Source organism: Hipposideros armiger, unplaced genomic scaffold (genome assembly GCF_001890085.2).
Source record: "Hipposideros armiger isolate ML-2016 unplaced genomic scaffold, ASM189008v1 scaffold_513, whole genome shotgun sequence".
Taxonomy (NCBI): Eukaryota; Metazoa; Chordata; class Mammalia; order Chiroptera; family Hipposideridae; genus Hipposideros; species Hipposideros armiger.
In genome coordinates, this window is record NW_017731863.1 from 492,777 (window position 1) to 514,476 (window position 21,700).

At 42.8% G+C, this 21,700-nt stretch overlaps 1 protein-coding gene across 1 annotated transcript; it reads right to left on the minus strand.

Moving 5' to 3' along the window:
* Window positions 1-1,025: 1,025 nt before the first annotated feature.
* KLHL42 (kelch like family member 42) lies at window positions 1,026-19,328 on the minus strand. Its single transcript, XM_019668025.1, has 3 exons — window positions 18,359-19,328; window positions 10,148-10,341; window positions 1,026-6,249 (listed from the first exon to the last, which is right to left on the minus strand). The coding sequence occupies exons 1-3, from the start codon at window positions 19,228-19,230 to the stop codon at window positions 5,798-5,800; spliced, it is 1,518 nt and encodes a 505-aa protein (XP_019523570.1). The 5' UTR covers window positions 19,231-19,328; the 3' UTR covers window positions 1,026-5,797.
* Between the last annotated feature and the right edge of the window lie 2,372 nt (window positions 19,329-21,700).

A 21,700-nucleotide genomic window follows, 5' to 3' on the forward strand; every position in this document is an offset into this window, starting at 1 on the left:
ATACAATTTGGATCAGTGATGGCTGTGTGCAATTTTCCCCTTCTCCCTTTTCCCAAATGGCAATTTGTGACTTTCAGTGCCTCAGTTTCCTCAAGCATAAACTGGGGTAATATTCCTATGTACCACATGGTATTGCTGTGAGAATAAGTAAGTTAAATAAAAAATGTGTAGCGTTCCTAGCACAGAGTAAATGCTTAACCAGTGTTGGGTGTGGTTGTTTTGTTCTAGGTGTGTAGGAAATAAATTCTTCACTAATTTACAGATCGTCAGAACAGAGTGGTCACTGATGGACTTAAGAGGGATGGGCATCCCCTGAAAATCTGGACTTGGGGCTCACTGAGCTTTGGATGCAGTCGCTAGATCTGAATTTTGATTATTTCCCTTGGGGAAAAGGTGGATACATTTTGGTTTTTTCATGGGGTGACAGAATTATTTTAAGTTGGATCTTTCTTAAAATTGTCTGTATAAGAAGGGCATGTGTGTGCATCCGTGTTCCCAACATGTGGGGCAATTAAAAGATGGACATCCATGGGATGTCATTTAGTGACTGAACCCCATTTGGTGACACTGCCCCTCCCCATCCCTCCCCAGGCAGTCAGTCATAACTAACACAGTAGAAAAACAAGGAGTTGTGTTTCCGTTTTCCTGAGTAAAGGGTGCTGAAACGGAAACAGTAGGAAAAGTTAGAAAACACAGGGAGAAAACAAATGGATCGTGTTGGGTCATAATTTCTAAAGTGTGGGATTTACACTTTATTCTTTTGTTCAGAATTATAAAACTTCGGAGATCTTCCTCCCAGATCCCTCTTCTGCAAACCAACAGCTCTCATAGCCTGCCCGCACTTGGCTCTTCCTTGCAGCAGGATTACCGCCTCGCGAACTGGTTCGCGAGTGTTAGTCTGCCTTCGCTGCAATTCAGGAGCACTCCATCGGCAGGGCCTGTCCTATGCTTCACCTGTTTCCTCCCAGCTCTGGTTCAGCCCCGAGTACACAGCTAGTACACAGTACCTAACAGACAACAAAAACTGATTTAGAACTACTTTATTGGAAGAGATTTTTCTTCTATAGCTCTAAACACAAAAACAACGCTGTTTTGAGTGAGTGCTTCATAAGCATCATTGTTGTATTTAAGTGAATCATATGATGTTTACATTTTAAGTCACACTTGAAATTGAAAACTCAATGCAATCTTTTTAACAAAGTATCTTTATAACAAAACATAACTGTTCATTCTACAGATTATTTTTTCTAAAATGACCACTAGATATGAAAACATTGTAGAGACATCTAAAGAGCCCCTATTAAAATTTTTTTTTAAAAATGACACAATAATGTAAATTACATTTTCATTTCCTTTACTAGTCACAAACTATGACATCCATTTGAGAAAGCACCAGCCAACCCTATCAATGTAATTTCAGCACACTTTTACTCCTCAAAATTGGCAATCTTTTACATTTAATCTGTCTCCTGTAGGAATGGATAAAAATGGTTATGTCAAGTACAGAAGTCAACATGTGTCAACTGGTATATATTTTATATCGTGTTCCAAAGTTAACTCAAAAAAAATGAAAAACCAACACTCTTATGTGAATGAAATGTAAGGATGGAAAATTACCCTTTGATAGTGATCACGAAGGCAAAAATCAACTGACTTTCAGTCAGGACTAGTGTGTTAATCACCATTTCTTTATTAATACTTTACACAGAAGTGTTTTAAAGGCATAGGTATAAATGCACATGCAAACAGCATGCCTCTCTCCCAATACTTCCCTGGCTTTGCTCCTCTTCATGGACTTAAGCAGCTGAGCCCTCAGCTAGATAGGTTGTGGTGCCTAGTAAGTATTTTTAAATAAAGCAGATCATATACTTAAAAAAAAAAAAGTGAAGTACATAGAAGACTATGAAAAGTAGTGAGAAAAAAACCATACCATAAAAACAAAAACATCATGTTCAAATTTAGAGACAAGCTGGTTCATAATTATTGTTAGCAAATCATCAATGGGCAGATTGGACCAGAACCGAAGAGGGGGCCAGGCCAGAGAGTTCCACCGTGCCTGACAAAAGTGGGCATCTTTGAGGACACTCGTTACGATTACAGTGAACATTTTCATAAGCTGGTAAGCTCTTCAAGGTCAGGGATGGTGGCTTATTTATATCTGTATCCTCAGTTCTTAGTATTGTCTTGTACATGATTGACATTCAGTATTTCTGGAAAGCAGGGAATAGCTGAACCAGCCCATTGCTTTCAAAGCCACCTTGGGTGGTAACTACTCAATTCATTCACTCCTCTGCCTAAGGCAGGGATGACAAACTTCATCTCTCTCTGATGGACTGGTAACGGGTGCCTGGAAGCATCGATGACATGGTTTCTGATATCAGTTCCTGGCACAGAGGAAAGGAGTGCCACTCATTCATAATGCCATCTTGAAAGAATGGTGGCACAGATGTTACATATTCCCTGATCCCTGGTCTAAGAGGAAGGCATTCAACACTCATGCCTATGCTGCCTCTTGAGTGCTCTGCCATTAAGCCACTGCTCATTTAATGCTGGTTGACTAGGAAGGCCACAGCCTTCCCACTTGATTTACCTGTATGGCCAAACAGGTAGAGTCATGACTTTACCTGAAATTTTGAAAACACAGCATCCACAATGCTCAATATGTAATCACTTATTGAAAGACAATAAGCATTTACTTGATTACTCCCTTTGTAGAGAAAAAGCTTTGTCCATCTCAGTATGACTTTAACTGATATCTAAGGCATTTGGAATTACTTGGGATTTTGGTTAAAAAAAATATGGCAGAGTTAAACTGTCTTTGGTATTCATACACTTAATTTAAATCCTTATTTTTTACTAGTATCCATAATCTTCTCAGTACTTCATCGTTATGACTTAACCAATACTGTTGAAATAATGAACTCATATACTCATCAGAAAAACTTTTAAAGGACAGAGGACTCTGAAACTAAGGGTGTTGAAAAGAAAGCCAGAAAAGAATGATAGAAAGAACCAATAACAACCTCCCTCCACCAATCCACACTCAGGACTCACTCTGCCATCCAGACCATTCTTAGTAAAACAGGTTGCTTCTGGCAGGATGGCTACCACTGAGGGTCCTCCCAGTAACTTCCTCACCATAGTGTGAGGTCAGCGCTCCACAGAAGCATCTCAGCAAATAAAGACAAAGCATTTAGAGAAAGAAAGAAAACAGAGGGATATTATCTAACAGCAAAATTCTGGGGGATGAGGGAAGATGTGAAAAGAAACTTTGCTTTCATCATAGGTAGTCTTCCATATAACAAAGGCACCAACAAGGGAACACAGCGAAGTTAAAATTACCCTCGAACTGTCAATACAGCTGCTATGCACAGCAGGAAGGATGATGTCCCAAATCCACAGATCTGTCCCTGCTGCACATTCCACCTTGCCCAAGCTCTGTGGCAGCCCAGAGTAACAAAACCTTGCTGGAAGTCCGAGCATCTTAGAGCTATAATACGCAAGCGTGCGCGCACGCGCGCGCGCACACACACACACACACACATACACACAAACAGACATACGCACATTTACACACACATGAAACCTAACTTATAAAAAGAGCTTTGTGGATCAGAGTATGCCTTCACTTGGTCCAAGAATATAATTGTTGGCATTAAGAAAACAGACCCCAAAAAATGTAATCAGGAAGAGAACCGGTTGGCAGGATTAATATTGCATTTTATGGAATGTGGTTATTTACAAGCTAATCTCCAATTCTTTGCCCAGAACTAATTCAACTGGCTAGAATCTTTTAAATATATAAAGTTAAGCCTTAAAAAAGTTAAGCTCGTTAGCAACGAAAGTGAACACGATCTAAAATAAATAAGATTTTTAAATACATGTAATGAAATTATAGGTCACTAGAAACTAACTCTGTAATGAATATAAATTAATATAAATCTATTATTAAAGTACCATGCCCAGGAAGATATCAGCTCAGAGTTTTTTCTTTAAAAAAAACAACAAAAAAACAGCTAAGTATTTGAGAATAAATGGATATGACTTAGAAACCGTTAAGTGGTGTTCTAAGCAGAGTACTGATAAGATTATTTGGTGACAAGATACAATGATCCGTCTCCATGTCCACAATAAAGGCTTACCTCATTTTACCTAGCAGTGTTCCTGAAAAGTGGTACAAATAGAATCTTTACAACCAGACCCTTATTTTAAATATACTAGCAGGCCGCTGTTGTAAAGAAACCCTGTAGTGACTCCTTTGATAAACTGAAGGGCTCCGCTGAAGCAATCCGCTCCTCTGTACTACGTACATGCGCACAGTGATTGGATACTGGAGACGGCCCATGTCTGACGGACGAGTGCATCAAGTTGCCATGGCAGTCTTTATTTTTTGTGGGACTTTCTTAAAGTGAGGCATGCTGTAACTGAAATGTTAGAACGGAAAGATGAAATCCAGCTCACAGTTTCACCGATTCCATTACAAAAGATCAAAGAATTTCAGAAAATGTTTTCCAATCAAAAGGAAATTTCCGTAAGTATGTATATGTTTTTAAAGAAATGCTGGTCTATGATTGGCAGAAGCCTTTATCCATTGTTAAATGACTTACTGAAATTAAACCACTGCCTGAGCAGGGTTCCATTTATCAGCCAAGGCAAGGAGAGCTCCTTACCCAATTTCAGAAATACCACCAGGCACCGGCACCATTCCACTTGCCAAAGAGCCTCTCCCCCTCTCCAGCACAAACATTTCACAGCTTTCCTCTCCTCACCCGACAAAAGCAAAGCATGCATTAAAAAGCTAACACTGAATTAGAAAGATGCCTGATCTAAAAATGACAAGGTTATTTTTTTCAATCTTAAAAAAAGAAACTAAGGCAAAGACATTCAATAAAAGTAACCCTTAAAGGCAATTGTTTTTCTTATTTGGTATTTCCTTCCCTTCCCATCTGAATTTAAATTTAAGACTCAATTTAAAAATATATATCTATATATCCATCTTTTAAACAATATATCCTCTCTTTTATACAATACAGAATGCTTAGCAATGCAACTTATCTGACCACATAAATCTAAAATCTGCCACGTAAATAAAAGGTTGTATCTGCCTATTTACTCAGCATTCATAACTGCAAAAAAAGGCTGGAAAATAGCTGAGAATGTTTTCATGCAAGTTTTGGGGAGGACTGGATGCTTGCAAGGCGTCAGTGTAGGGTTCCATCATTGTAAGTTTCCTGAAAGGTATTGTGCAAATAAAATATCTGAGCACAGAACCCTATTTTAAACACACTGGAAGTATATGTGGGTATAATTGGGGGAGAGAAGGGAAGAATGACAGTGTTAACATAAATGTTGGTCAAGTAAATTAATAACAAAACAAAAAAATCTCTGACTTACGGTATTAATGATATTTCAAGTGACCTAAATAAAACAGATTTTAAAATCATCTTTACCATCCATGCCAATCATTGACTTTGGCCCTTTGCTAAGTAGACATGACGAATCTGCTTTTTGCTGAACAGTTTCAGTCATTGGCCCAAGGGGGATATCTGGATGAAAACATTGTCATGGATTTGCTCCCATAATTTAAAAACCAATAATTAAAAAAATAATAAAGTTGGTCTATTTTCTCCACAAGTTTTCAAGTAATTAGTTCAAGTAAGCTTATTTACAGCTGTTGTATGTGACCTACTTTAACCCATGTTTTTCCTTTAGAAATCAGTCTCCCTTGAAATGGGACACTAAATTTATTTTTTCTTTGTCTTGAATCAGGTTTCTTTTAAATACTAAGTCAATTCAGTCATGTTTCTGCTTTATTGGGCAGATAAAGAGAGGAAACCAGCAAATTATGTCCAAAGGCTGGAAAACGCCTAAACGCTTCCCAACTATCTGAAAAGATGTTGTACTTGAGGAAAACGCGATGCTCTAAGCTGGTGGAAAGGGTAACGTCTCTGCTCATGATGTAGATGCCATCGTTATGCAGCGCGCAAGTCAAGTTAAGACCTGATTTGGAGGTGTTCTCCTTGAGGTAGAGCCACTGCCGGGTGACAGTGTTGTAGGACTGCACGGTGAGCATGTCCTCACTCTGGCTGCTCCTCCGGTTGGGCCCCAATTCATGGAGACACCCCCCCACGATGTAGATGGTCTCCTCAACAGACACCATCTGCTGCTTGCGAATGTGGACATCACATGTTTCGAAGAGTGTCCAGACGTCGGAAGAGGGGCAGTACTGCAAAATGTTCATGTTCCGGTCTGAAAGGAAGAAAGAGGTCACGTGATGACAGAGCCACAGGAAACACCACTGACGGCCTAGGCTGTACATCAACCTCTGCCTCCACCTGAATAAGTTGGCAACACAGAGGCAACACTATTTCAGAAAAGCAGAGGTTGGGCAAACATCTTTGAAAACGGCCGGGAAGGGATCCATTTAGAATCGTCCCCATTTCAGCTCACATTCAGGCATGTCCTCTCCCTGGGGGGCTCTCAATCGGTAAAGCAGGGAGATAAACAGCTGTGATTTGGGCATCTCCCTCCTCCCAGGCACCCTTACACCTTTTAGAACCACCAGGCCAGTGTGAAAAGAATCAGAGCCCCAGAACCCTCATCAGTATCTACAGAGCCCTCATCAATATCTGACTCCTCGATACAGATGGCAGGCTGAGCCCCAAGAGGATCTCTTCTTGACAGCCGAGTTACTATAACCGCGAAAACAGGACAAGTGAGCCAAGCAGGATCTCAGAGGCTGCCTAACGGACATAAAGTTGCAAGTCAGGAGAAATGCAAGAAATGCTAGCCTCATCTCCAGCTTTCAAGCCATAGGATCACTTGGCAATTCTGCTTCCCAACTGTAACACCAGAGACACACTTACAAAGGCCCTTCCCACTCCCCAGCCCGTTTCTCAGGTGATGGTTACTGTGTGGATCAAATCAGATAGATGAAAGGCTGCTCTGACATTATTTTGATGCAATAGCTGTTTTAAGGAAAACTATTGCCTGCTCTCTTTGAAAAATGCTTGTGAATTTTAAAATATCTAATTTCGTTTTTTGTTCTTTTTTTTTTTTCCCTTTTCTGTTCTCCTCTAGGGAAGAATAAACGGAATAGCTTAGCCTTGGCAGGGAAAATAAAATGATCTGAGTTATCAGAAAGAATGAACTTTGTTGTTGTTTTTTAAACAAATAAAAAAACCCTATCGGTAGAAGAGACAGCTCAGCTTGGGAACCGACACACAAGTAAAGCGTACAGCACTGCGACTGCCGCAGAAGCTGGCGACAGCACTTCCTGCTGAGACCCAAGGACTCGCTCCTCAACAGTAATGAATAAAGAACTCCACCACCATGTCTGGTACCAAGTCAAGTGCTTCCTAAGAGGGCACAGAGGGAACTGAAAGTAGATCAGTCCTGGGTGTGCCCATCCATGTCCCCAGCCTGCAGAAATTTCAGAATTGTTGTAGCTTTAGGGAACTGTCCTTGTGTTTTCTACCCACACGAATACCTCCCTATATTTGTTTTTATTGTAGCTATTGTGATAAAGCTCATTCTAAGGGACACTGCAAAGGAGTTTGGTTACTAATTTATCAAAAAGTACTCTGTAGTAACCTGGCTTCCCGCCGCCTGAATAAAGGACTTATTCTAGTGAACTGTATTTCTCAGTTCCAGGTCTGAAGGTCCTTCCAGGACTTCAGTAAATGTTTTCTCTCCTCACCCAACAAGGGCTCAGACCATGATGAGGTGGTTTGAGTTGGTCTTTTCGATTTTACATTTATAGTCAACTCTGACGTTTAACAAATCACCCTTCTTCCCTTTAGTGGTTACTATTACTTTCTATTGAATGTCTTTTAATTTCTGAAGTGCCTGCTCAACAATTAAAATAATCAAATCACTATCATAAAAATCATGAATTATTACTTAACTGAATTCTAAAATTTTCACCTAACTTAAGAAGTCAGCAGGCTAAGAACACAACTTTAAGTCCTGAAGGTTTCTTTTTTTTTTTTTTCATGACAATTATACTTTCTTTTAAGTACAAAAAACTGTTAGGAAGTGCTAGGAAGAACCTAAGCAGAGGAGGAGGAGGGCTTCAGAGTACAAGTAACTGTCCCACCCTCTCATCTTAGAAACTCATTTTCAACGCTTATACAAACATCCATCCATCCACATCACCTAACCATCCCATCATGAGTGTTTGGCTTGGGGAAACTGGGAGAGGAATCACAGTGGGTGGCCCAAGTGAAATAGGTACATTAGTAGTGGCTTTTGAAACTAGAAAACACACAAGCGAGGGTTTTCCAGGTCAAACCTAAAGAACATTTACTCAGCCAGCGTCATGGAAAAACTAGGACATCTACCAGCAGAGTACTCTTTGGGTTATGGTGCTGTCTGTCAGTGCGTCACAGCTCCGGGTTCAAAGAGAAGCCAAGAGATATGTGGGCATTATGTCAGCCCACAGGGTGCATTCTGGGTTACCAAACCTAGGGAGGAATCAGAACTCTTAGAAATGTTCACCAGTAAATAACTGTTTGCTTTCCTGGGAGTAAAGACACACACACACACACACAGGAGTACATGTGCATACACAGGAGTTCTCTTGGGGACATGGTTTAGTTAAGCATATAAAGCTGACCACTATAACCTGAAGTCCAATGTTGAAGATAAAAGAAATGACTGCTAGGTCTCATTTTGTTTTTCCCCCAATGATTTGTAAAGGAAAAGCTAGTAATTAGTATCTTCGGTGGCAAGTCACTAGGGCCTGATACTAGGAATACATACCTCCATGAGTGATAAAAGTTGGGAGTGGAAAAAAAAAAACCCTCACTGTTTCCCATGTAATTCCTTGTCACTGCCTCTCCTTAAATGCATAAATAAACATGTCACTGGGAGTGAGCTGAAATGGTGGCCCTCGAAAATATATGTCTACCTTCTCACCCCCAGAACCTTTGAATGTGACTCGATTTGGAAAAAGGGTCTTTGCAGATGTAATTAAAAAGTTAAGACTCTCCAGGTGAGATCATCCTGGATTGCACAGGTGGGCTCTAGATCCAATGAAAAGTGTGTCCTCATAAGAGACAGAGAGGAAAAGACACATATACACACAGCAGAGCATGCGTGTGAAGATGGAGGCAGAGACTGGCATTACATAGCCACTGGCCAAGGATCACCTGAAGCCACCAGAGTGGGAAGAGGCAAGGAAGGATTCTTGCTTTCAGAGGGAGCGTGACCCTGCTGACACCTGTATTTCAGACTTCTGGTCTCCAGGACTGTGAGAGAACACATTTCTGTTGTTTTATGCAGGCCACCAAGTTTGTGGTCATTGTTAAATCAGCCATAGGAAACTAAAACACCACCCACCACACTCCCCACCAAATTAATTGTTTAGAGGTACTACAGAAGTGTTCATCAAAATCTGTTGCTGTCACCAAAAAAGAAAAAAAGTAAATCAGGTGTTCCTAAAACACCTTACATTTAACTTCTTCCTCTAACATAAATCCCCAAAACAAGACACAATTGGTTATGGTGAAAAAAATTTTTGTCACCTACACTATATTAGCATGTGGTTTTCTGTCCTTTACAAAGCTGCATATGGCTACATGCAAATGTGCAGTTTAATAAATAGCACAAGCACGTCCTACCACTGGTCAGAAAAGAATCCATTGATATTCATGTTCTTGTTCCTCCTATGATAGATGAACGACAGCCTAAAGCTGAGTTTCCAGAATCTGTACCTGATACGTTTGTGCTCAGTAAGGGAGAAAATGAAAACAAAGGTCTGCGACAATGCTTGGCACTAAATTACATAGTACTGGATGGAGAAGATTCGGTACATGTTTGGGAGAAGGATGGGAGTTACCCAGCCGAGTCACAGCATGGCAGATTGCAAGGCTGGGTTTCTAGAGCAGAAAGAAAATGTGTCTTTTCTTCACGGCTCCCCTACCCCATTCAATTTTCATGCTCACACAAAGGCATCAAAAGCCCCTCCTGTCCAAACCACTCCTGTCATACAGGACTGGCTTCCTTCCAGATGCGTAAACATGCAGTGTGGAATGCACAAAATCCCACTTATATACACCAGGATGTTTCCTCCGACACCCTCCGCCCTTCCCCACGAGGCCAACGGCTTATATATGAGGACCACTTATGTGGCCCCTTCACTTACCTCTGGTTGTATATCCTCCAATGACATAGATTTTCCCCTTACACTCACAGGCTGAGAACTCAGCCAGAGGGTTTGGTAACGGTGCCACAAAATTCCACGCATCCTGCTCAGGATTGTAACACTCAACGTTAGAAACGGCCTGCCCACCAATGGCATAGAGTTTTGAATTAACAGCCACAAGTTTGAAGTTGGACCTGAAAGAGAGAACAAGGGCCCACAAAGTCAGTTCTTTTGATCATTAAGAAGACGACGGCATGAACTGCTAAAGCAGAGTGTGTCATCTGTTGGATAGTTGAAGAAAATTAGCTCTCCAAGTTGAGTGCCATTCTGCCTGGGGACAGCAGAATGACCAAATGGCATCTCGAATTTCACGCGTGTCCCCAAAAGTCCACAAGAATGATGCATTCTCCAATCTTTAGCAATTGAAGATAATCAATTCAACATAACAAGGACTGATCTTGCTCAGCCTCACACCAACCACCAAAGACACTTTGTATTATATACACTAAACTCAGTAACTTTTTTCAGAAGCAAGAGCAAATGGGAAGGGAGAAAAGTACCCGCCTCACACCCTTGTCTGCTCAGAATGTCTATCTCGCTGTTCCTACCATGTGGGGAGGCTCCGTCCTCGGTGCACACCAGTGCTGCCTACACAGAGGCAAAGTGTGGCTGCTAAAGGGTGGTTCAGACATCCCATCACCGTGGGCTAACCTGAGATCACCGATCCTCCCACCTCCAGAGGAGGGCACCTTATACGAGATAGTGAGGAAAGCGCTGAACTAATTAAAAATATTTTGATCCAGCATTCTTAGGGTACTTACACGTTAACTCAACAAATACTTACATCAACAAGTGCTCGTTCATCTATCGTCATATTAAATAATTAAAGAAAGAGAAATACACTGGTTTCAAGCCCCATATTCAGTCAAGCATGAAACGCTGCCCATCGGCTTCTGACACTAGACTAGATAAAAGTCTCATGACTTGTGAATTGAAAAGTTAAGACAAAGCTAATTTGTTTCATTTTAGCACACAAGGATTAATGGACTCCTTAGAGGCCAGGAAGGATAAACATTTGGCAGTGCTGGGTCAGTCTACTGTGATACGGGCGACAGTCGCAAGTTTTCAACACCATGAGCAGCCAAATGACGCAACAGGAAGACCTGCGGCATGGCTTCCAGTCCCAGCTCGGCTGGTAACCAGCTACCTGAACCGGGCCCAACCATTTCACTTCCTTATCTCTAACATGGGGATAATATCCATCACAGGGTGGTCGAGACAGTTAGAGCAGTTTATCTGAAGGTAGTACACAGAGAAAAGATACGAGCATTATAATTTCTTCTTTTTCTAGGATTTGAAATAAAGAGTCTAGACCAGGCGAGGTGAGAGGCCACATCATATGCCAACACAACGATTTCTTCCAAAATAATAATTTCCTAAGAAAGAATGGAGACAGATGCTACAAATGAACAAAAGTATGTACGGGTAGACTAAGGAACAGCGGTGAACAGTAGTTCAGGCCTGATCTCCTAACAGGTGTTGAAAAAACATTGTCGATGCATTATGATATAGAATATATGTGAGTGATAGCCACCTACTAAAAAATTAAGATTTTTTTAAAGGTGACTATAATGTTTATATTTAAGTGAGCTTTAGTTTAGTTTAGTTTTTCAAATCAGAGAGTAAGAAGTTCTTCTTCATCAAGAACCCCATATTGTCCATTAAACCCAGCCAGCCATTCAATTTTTCATGCCAACAGACCTCACAGGGGTGGCAGTTACTGGGGGGTCCCTGGTTCGCATTGCTTACCTTTTCTGCAGCCAATGGTCCTTAAAATCTGACCATGATGCCCTCTCTATGTGTGCAAATTTGGGGACCCAAAGGGAATAAAAGCTTGTAAATAAGCACTAAATTTTACCAGCCCATAGTTTGTTTTTGCTCCCCACAGGTACACAGTAAATTTTGTCAGATCAAAACAGTCTTTAATATTCAACCAGCATAGTCATTTGTCCTAAGCAAACATGGAAGGGGCTTCTTTTGGAGGCTGAATGAATAGGCAGTTAAAAGTAAATGTCATCTCTCCAGGCCCTAACATGCTGCTCACATTCACTTGAAGAGAAATGGTTTTCAACAGTGAATCTGTTTCAAGATGAAACTGCCACCCGAAAGCAGACCACTTAATGAAGAGGCATACGGCTAAGGGTTACAAGCTCAGGCTTGTACAGGGACGTCTCAGGTCCACTACGCAACAGCGATGTGACCTTGGACAAGTCACTGAGTCAATTTATGTGAGCCTCAGTTACCCCATCTATGAGGTGGGGATAAGAAGAGCACAATATCACACGTATTGAAGAGTTGAAAAGGGTAACACTTGCACAGACAGGGCACTAGAGGGAATGATTTTCTACGTCATAAGCCTAAGTTTCTCAACTTTAGGAGGGCCGGTTTCTTATTTGTCAACTGCAACAGTTACTGGCCGTAATATACTCTGGGATTCCATACAAAATGCTCTCTGATTCATAAATTCCTGCCATTTAGTGCCTCATTTCCAACATTCTGAAAATAATTCTTCCAGTCTTCACTTCCTGAATGGTAAAGGTATGACTCTAAGCTATCAATTATTTTTAAAAATGATGATCTCTGCAGTGTTTTCTTAGTATTGATCCCTGACATAACACATTCAGGAGGTAAAAAGAAGAATTTTTAAAGCAAATAATTTGTTGTGGCGACATATTTGACTTACTTATAGTAAACAGAACTGAAAGTCAGAAAAACTAGACAATGTAATTTTTACTTCACTTATAAGAAATGAAAAGCTCCTTAAATCCTTAAAAGCTACCTAACAAGGAACATGATAAACCCCAGTGCACAAACAGCAACAATTAACAATATCTGTACACAACTGTAGGGAGGCAGGATGGCACAGAGGTCTGAGTGGCTCAGAGGACTGGCCATGTGACTATGTGCAAGTTAAACTCACTAGGCCTTGGTTTCCTCTTTGGGGAAAGGGGACCAGTAATATCTCACAGAGATGCTGTTAGCATGAAATAGGAACTGATGCCTAAAGTAGTGACCACAATACGCTGCCCTGAGTATGAGCTCAAGAAATGTAAACCATTATTATGCCTTGCTAAATAGAAAAGCTTGTTACTATTACAGGGAAAATTAGAGTGAAATGGCAAGATCCTTTCCCAACCACTCAGAAGAGGGCTGTACAGCCAGTCTGTGGACCATCCACATCATTCTCGCTCCTCTTTCCCCTTCTGCTGCCTACTTTCTGCCTCTTCCCTGTGTATTAACCACCCCTGGGACCAGGAAGCGGAGAGGAAAAAGGTTGGGAAACAGAAGTAGTCAGTTTCCACCTACTACCATCTCTGAGAAGCTCCAATGCACAAAGCAATTTAAACTGTCAGCCAAAATTACGTTGGGGTCGGGGATGAAAAGACACACATTTTTCATTCCTTCACACAATTCTCAGGCTCTACTGTAACATTAACCATAGTGTATAAAATCTCTGGACGATTGCATGCCTTGAGACATGTTCTAAAATACTAAACTTTGGCTCAATGGACAGGACAGTTAAGTGTGACAACTCTAATGCCATCTCAGCCAGGAGACTATTGTTTGTGCAGGATGTCTTCTTTCGTGAGTGTCTTTAGTCGCGCTATCAGGTGCCTCGATGTCCTGAATCATTTTGACTTTGTGTAAGAGCCAGAAGTCACACAGTACCAGATCCAGTGAATAAGGTGGATGAGGACATATTGTAATGATTTTATTTGACAGAAATTGCCACATACCAGAAGCGATGTGTGACGTGGAGCATTGTCATGAGCATTTATGGCGCACTTTAAAACACACCTTCTCTCAACCGTAGCTCACATCCGACTGCACCGAACAAGTGGAAACTTGTCACACACTGTTACTAAGGTTCTACGAGCTGCTTCCCATATTGAAGATTCCTGCCTTTCCGCTGGATGGCACTCAGCAGAAGCATTCACCGTATTTTGTGATCACAACAGAAAAGCTCTGAGTCACACATCGCTTCTGGTATATAGCAATTTTTGTCAAATAAAAACATTACGGTGTGTCCTCATCCACCTTATTCACCGGATCTGGCACCATGTGACTTCTGGTTCTTCCCCAAAGTCAAAATGACCATGAAAGGAAAATGTTTTGAATCGATTCAGGACATCAAGGCAGACACGACAGTGCAACTAAAGACACTCACGAAAGAGGACTTCCAGAACTGCTTCAGAAAGTAGCAAGAACAATGGAATAAGTATGTTCCGAAGCAAGAGGGAGTATTTTGAGGGGGATTAATGGCAATGTGTCTTTTACTATAATATTCTTTTTTAAACATTCAGAACTATGGGATGAGTATGTTCCAAGGGAGGGGGAATATTTTGAGGGGGATTAATGGCAATGTGTCTTTTACTGTAATAATTTTTTTATTTAAACATTCACTGTATTTTGTGATGACATCTCATGAGCATTGATTGAATAAGTAATTGGGCTTGACTGGAAAGGAGAGAGACAAACAAAAAATGTCAATTCAAGAGGGGGAGTATGCTAGAGGAGCACAGGGTTTGAATATCTAGCCCAACCGAGGGTTCAGGAAGGGCCTCCTGGTTGAGATTATGTCAGATCTGAGTCAAAGCATGAATCAGATAAAGAAGGGTGCAAACTCCAATATGGCATCAATAACCAATCAGAAAATAAAATGGAAAAAGTATTTGTGTAGAAAAAAAACAGTAACAGAAAATATCTAAGATTAATCCTAACAAAAAATATATAAACTCTCAAAGATAATAAAAGAAACCTTTCTGAAGGACCAAAAGACCTAAATAAATACCTGGAATAACAAGCCATTTTTCTGTAAAGTATTATAAAACTGTGAATCCTCTTCCAAATTAATCTATCAATATTATGTAATCCCAATCAAAATTCCAAAAGGAGTTGACAAGCTGATCTTAAAGTTTACCTGATGGAGAAGATATGCACAAAACAGCCAATTAAAATAAAACAAAACAGAACAAAGGGGTCTTTGTGTTACCAGACAATAAAATAGATTATTAAGCTACAATAATTTTAAAATGTGTTATTGATGCAAGAATAGCCAATCTGCCAATTTGAAAACAGGAAAATTGGCATATGATAACTGGTTTTGCAAATTACAGTGAGAAGAACTGAGGCTATTGAGACATTTAGAAAACATGCTAAAACCTTACATTCTACCTTATATGAAAATAAATCCCAGATTCAGATTTAAATGTAAAAAGGCAAAACTATAAAAGTTTTCATGAGATAGATAAGTACTTATATATTCTTAGCTTGTAGAACTCTTTCCTATTCAAGATAAAAAGCTCATAGGACACACATGACAAGTTTTTGACTGCAAAAGAATTTTAAATTTCTTCATATAAGCAAGTATACACCATAAATCTGAATTCCAAAACTGGAGGTTCACAAGGCCAATGCTGTACTTTGTTAGGTCTGTAAGGTTTTTGTCATTGTTACTGATTTGTTGTATTTTAAATGGAGTAAAAAAATCTAAAAAATCAGGATATCTGGAGTTCCCACCACACCATTCCTCACTTCCACTTGGCAATAACTTGCTGTGGCTGAGAGGTGGAGCCCTCTTGTGGTGGGGTAGAAGCTCTCTGGTTCATCCTAATTCCCACCCTGTACCCACTGATTTCACCTGCTTGGTCACTCCAGGCATTTATTTCATTATTGAACTTTATGATAAAATAAATGAGGGGAAAATATGTGCAATATTACCTAAGAGACAAGAGATTGATAGCTAATACGTGAGTATAACTTCTAAAATAAATATGAAAAATAAGTCAGTTTTTTAAAAATTAGTAAAGACCATTTACAAAACTATACAAATGGTTGGTAATCATATGAAGAGAACAATTTCTCAATCAGAGACATTCATACCACTGTTTTTGCCCCGCAGGCTGGTAAAAATAAAAAATGATGATAATGTCTTGACAAGAGTCTAGGGAACTGGCAAGTTCAACCTCTGTTGACTAGACAGTGTTTGATAGAAGAGAAAATTAGAACAATTTTTTTGTTGGCAGGAGCTACCCAAATTTTAAATGTACAGACAAATGCCCCTCCTATCCAGGGATTCTAGGAATTTGCCATATAGAACTAACTCTAATATGCCTAATAAAATATGTGCCGAAAATAAAACATATACCGAAATGTTCACTATAGCATCGTTTATAATGGCAAATGGAAGCAATCTAAATTGAATAATTTAGATTCAATCAGATCCCTCATGAATAAGGGAAGGCTAATTACATTATGGTACTTCCACAGGCTGGAATACTACACAGCCATTAACAACAGTGAGGTGACTCGACCTTTGCTCATATAGAAAAAACTGTCAGAGTACACTGTTAAGTAGAAATATCAAGTGCTATAATAATCAGCTAACCTAATCAACTTGAGTAAATTATATATAAGTTGCATATACACTCCCACATGTACATGCATGCATATATACATTTTCCCTTTTAAACACTATCAACATGCTTATATTTATATGGCTATACTTTTAGTTTATAAATATGTATTTATAAATTTATAATATATAAGTCTATAGATTGACATTATTTTTTACTCTATAGTTTTTCGTGTCATTTGCAATTTTTCTAAGCATGTATTCCTGCATGACTCGAATACTTTTTTTTTTTTCAAAGAAGACAGAAAGGGCATTCTTAGGGGGGGAAAAAAAAAAAAAGACTACCAAGGATTTGTGAAGAAAGAAAAGCATTTACGAGGTAGTGTGTTAGCGTTGTGGAGCTAGAGGCTGCACCAATTGATACTGCTGGGGACATGTGTAGAAGTGACAACCAGTGGGGCCTTCCACCCCTAATCTGAGTACCAGAGTGTTCCTGTATTTCTTCAGTTTTAAATATGGTATCATCTCAACGTTGTAAATAATGCACTAAGAAGGGGCTGGAAGAAAATATGCCAACCCATAGATGGTTATTCCCTCTCGGAAGGAGGGAGTAGAAGTGATAACCTTTCTGCTTCTGTATTCTTTTCCAGTTTTCCAGTTTTCTAGAATATATATGCATTAATTTTCATCATCAGAAAAAAGAAATGCTTTCCAAAATAAATATTATATTATAGTAGAAATAAAGCCAGCGTTCCCCCCCTGGCCTGGGGTGACCCTTAAGTCAGGTAAATATATGTAATGGCCTCCCCATTCCTGGTAAGAATTTGACAGGCGGTGAGTCTCTCGACTCCTTGGCTCCACACTTCAGGGCAAGAAGCATGGCGGGGCTGGAGATGGATACAGGTGGACCACAAGAAAGGGTGTTCTTCTCCTTCCTTGAGTTACACTGATTCTTCTCCCCACTTCTGAATGGCTCTGGGCCATCCCGTGCCCTACTATCTGTATTTCCTACCACCACTTTCTCTATCTGCTCTTTGCTCTTGTTTTCCTGATTCCTTTTTCTAACCCTCCCCCAATCTGCTCCTTTTCTCTTCTTTTTTTTCATGTCATCCAAGTTCATGTTGGGAGGGATTTGCAGGTTGGGAAGGGAGAAGGTAGGGGTGGATGGAAATGCTCTAATAGTGTAGGTGACCACTTCCAGGCTGAAGCTTTGGGTCAATAACAATGCTTGGGGAGGAAGTGAGGTGCGAAAGAGAAGATAAAGAAATAAGAAAGGCAAGCCTAGATAGCTACTATTAATACAATTCTAATGATTATCTCCTGATCACAGATTGACGCCCCAGTGCGGAAAACTTCAAAGTCATTAACAACAACAACAAAAAATCCCCCAAGGTCAGTGTTACTGGTTATGGCCAACGTGTCATTATCAGATCCTAAAAAATAAAAAGAAATTAAAAATACAAGCAAACTTTTAAAAAACCATTTTCTTTTTAAGTATCCTTCTGGAAAACCACAATGTGTTTTTCCCACTGGGATAGAGGGAAAGGAAGCAGGGTGCCTGAAGACGCAATACCTGCAAGGAACACTACTCAGCTAGTTGACTTCACTGGGGCCTCTTCATCCTTGAAAGTTCCTAGTTCATTGGGAACAGTGCCCGAGTCAAGGCCAGCCACGCTCCTGAAGATGTCCTTCCCACCTCAGCACAATCTCCTGTGACTGCTCGGTAAACATTAGGGGGGTGAAGTCATAAACAACGGAATGAATGAGAAAGCGGCAGCGCTCTGTTGGGTGCTTACCTCTTCTGGTTCATGGAGGCCACCTGGAGCCACTCGTTGGTGCTGGGATTGTAGGAATGCGCAGCGGAGATCTCCTGGCTAGTGATCCTGTACCCGCCCACTATGAAGAGGTAGTTGTCCAGGATGGCAGACCCGTAACCCCTGACATTCACCAGGTCAGGAGGAAGGTTGTTGGCCAGCGGGAACCAACGTTCAGTCATCTCCTCATACCTGAGCATGGAGGGGGGCTCCCCCTGGTAGGGGTGAGGGGCCAAAGGTCCCCCCAAGAAATCCCCCAGGGCCACGAGGACAGGAGTCCCTGTCATCCGGCCCTCCCTCAGCCTCTGCTTCAGGCTGACATCCCCCGGGGCCTGCGCAGGAGACCCCAGGAGGTGGAACTGAGGCTTGCACAGCACCTCGTGGAAGTGGATGACCATGAAGCGCAGGCAGGCCTCCTGCAGGTCGGGCAGCCCGTACACCTGCGCCAGGCGGTAGAGCTCCAGGCAGTTGGTCAGCCGCACCTGGGACAGCAGCAGCTGCAGCAGGGACGTGACCTGCAGAAAGGAGGCCGCTTCCACCAGCTCGGACAGCAGGCTCGCCTCATCCATCTCCTCCTCCTCCGCCGCCCCCCCGCCCTTCTCGCCCCGCGGGCCCAGGAGCCAGCCTTCGCGGGCCCCGCCGGCGTTGATGAAGTCCAGCACCAGGCGCAGGCCCGGGGCGCTGAGGCCGCGCAGCTGCTGCACCTCGGGGCCGCCGGCCTCCTGGCTCAGGGCCTCGCGCATGCCGGAGCGGTAGAGGGCGCGGAAGTAGTCGCTCTGCTCGATGAGCTTCCTCTTGCTCACCGGGTAGCAGCGGTCCTCCAGGCGGATCTGCACCATCTCCTCGGCCGACATGGCTGGGGGGCCGGGGGCCGCTGGGGAGCCCGCCAGCTCGGCGCGATCGCTTCCCCGCCCCCGCGCTCGCCGGGTTCCGGGTTGGGCGCGCCGGGGGATGGCGCCCGGAGGAGGAGGCCGGCGCAGGGCCGCCCGCCCGCTCCCCCCGCCCCGCGCTCGCCGGGCCTGTGTGGGTCCCTTCGCCGGGCCCCGGGCGCGGCCGCTCAGCCTCGCTGCCCCGGAGCGGCGGCCCTGCCTCTCTCGTCCCGCTCAGAGCCAAAAAACGGCCGGCGGGCGCGCGCCGGGCGTCGGGAGGCGGCCGCCGCCCTCGCGCGGGTAGTCCAGGGCCGCGTCAGCCGGGAGGGGATCCCAGCCCCCCGCCTGCAGCCTCCTCCCACGCCGCGCCGCGCACTTCCGCCCGCAGGACCCCTGCCGCCCGCCGGACCTGCGGCCGGGATCCGGCGTTCGGGGACGGCTGCGAGGCTGCGGGGCTCGGGGGCCCCGGCGGCGGCCGCGCGGGAGGCGGGAGGCGGGAAAGCGCGGCCCCGCAGCCTCCCCCGCACGCCGCGCGCCGCGGCTCTGCAGCCTGCCCGGGGCTGCAGCGAGGCTCGCGGGGCACAGGAGGCGAGATGAAGCCAGTCTGCCTTTTCTTCCACGCTGCTTTTTTACAAGAGTTAGGGGGGGAAAAAAAAAGCCAAAGGAATGGGAGTGAGAGAAAAGGGATGAAGAAAGTCTGGGGTCCAGAGAGTCAAAAAGACATCACATCTGGGATCGCCCATCTAGCCCAGTCCCTCTTCGCGTCCCAAGGGGCTAAGGCTCACTGGCCGTCCCTGGACATGTAGGTGGCACCTAGAGCTTAGTCTCCGGCATGGTCATTGTGTAGGAGCCATCTTGCAGAAAGTCCAGGCAGATGGCAGCGGGTTCTGCAGGGCTCAGCGCAAGGGGTGCACCGGAGGAAAAGGGTTGGGAAGCCAGGGAGCTTATATCTGCTGCTGGGCCCGTTATCCTCTATATGCTATTAAAAGAAAGAAGTACAAGTCGACTACATGACGTTAGATCGTGTGCCTTCTTTTAAAATATTTCCTAACCTATGGGAACGTCCTTGCTTTCCCCATTCAGCTTGGTTGGGCTAGCCATTGCGGAATGTTAGCTTTGGACATCAGGTCAGACCACTTCTGCTCATTTTTGCCTACAGAGGTGGCTTTTCTTGCCACCCTCTTACCCTTCCCCTACCCCCGCGCAACCTCAGTCTGAGGACTACTTAAGGAGCGCTAATCCCCCATCTTCTGTCACCAAACATTGCAAATAGAAAGCTCACCCCAAATAATATGAAGGATCTTGTGTTGCTCATGAGCTATGAATTAATCCTGGGGGCAGGGCGTATTGTTAGGTTACCTTTGAGTAGAAGGAAGGTTAGGGTTGGGAAAGAGCAGAGGGTGTGTTCACTCTTACCTTACAAAAAAACCCTTGAAAACTTTCCCAGACCAAGGTTTGAGAACCAAGTTTAAATGTCCTCAACTTGGAGAGACTATGTGTTTAGACTGTTTTTCTTATTACAAGCTTCAGCTTTCTTCTTGAATGACGAGTTGTTAAATAATACCTTCATCATAAGTACGTTTCCCCTATTTCAAACAGAAGATACCGCCAACAACAGTGATTCACATTTTATGTTACCAAAGGGGAAGGGTTAAAAACCAGAGAAGAAAGTCGTATCTGAAAAACAAGAAATCCTTTCTACACGTTGTTGGCTACATTTATGCTTCTTTTCTGTGTAACTTAGCTTCATAGAGAGGTGATGTCATCCATTTTTTTCTTTACACCATGAATACAACACTAAAATTTTAAAGACGAGGGGACAATTCTAGTAGATTCTGGTCTCCCTGGGAAAAGTGAAATAAAGATGAATCTATGACTTGCCTCTTTCAGTGTTCTTAGACTCTGAAAAGCTTCTAGCTTTTCACCTTGTTTCACCTGCCCTTTAAGTCATTACTGATAAAACCCCATTCTCACATGGACCTCTCACACTGGTTCTCAAAGAGGGTGCAGTTTGAGACATTCTAAGGTTGTCTGGGTGAGTGACCATGAACTTAGCAACCTCACTGGGGAGGTAAAGTGCCACGTCCAGTATTAGGCATTAGCTGGGGAACTTGTGCTGGAAGGGGCCCCCTGTATCAAAGAGATTTGGACCATCAGCGACAATGCCAGCTTCAGTGGGTCAGCCAAGAAGAACAAGCTCTCAGTCTCTCCTTGGTCCCTTTAGAATCTTTCACCAATGGATGCTTTTGTTTTCCAACTGTCATAGATATGCCTCAGACTGGTATTTTGCTTTTAAAAACAGACCAAAAAAAATCACACTCAAAGAATGATGTGCATTAGAAAGGCAATTCATGCACAGTAATATTATCAGAGCAAGATCAGCTTGGACAGAAATCTGGGGTGTTAGTTTGACAATACTAGGCATTGATCCTGTAAGCTATTTGTCCCCAACATG

Bases quoted from the DNA above. Each gene is read 5' to 3' on its own strand.
- KLHL42 (XM_019668025.1), bottom strand. From the start codon at position 19,230: ATGTCGGCCGAGGAGATGGTGCAGATCCGCCTGGAGGACCGCTGCTAC. The intron at 10,342-18,358 runs GTAAGCACCCAA...TCTCTCTTTCAG, and splicing joins GCCTCCATGAACCAGAAGAG to GTCCAACTTCAAACTTGTGG. The intron at 6,250-10,147 runs GTAAGTGAAGGG...TCTTCCTTTCAG, and splicing joins TGGAGGATATACAACCAGAG to ACCGGAACATGAACATTTTG.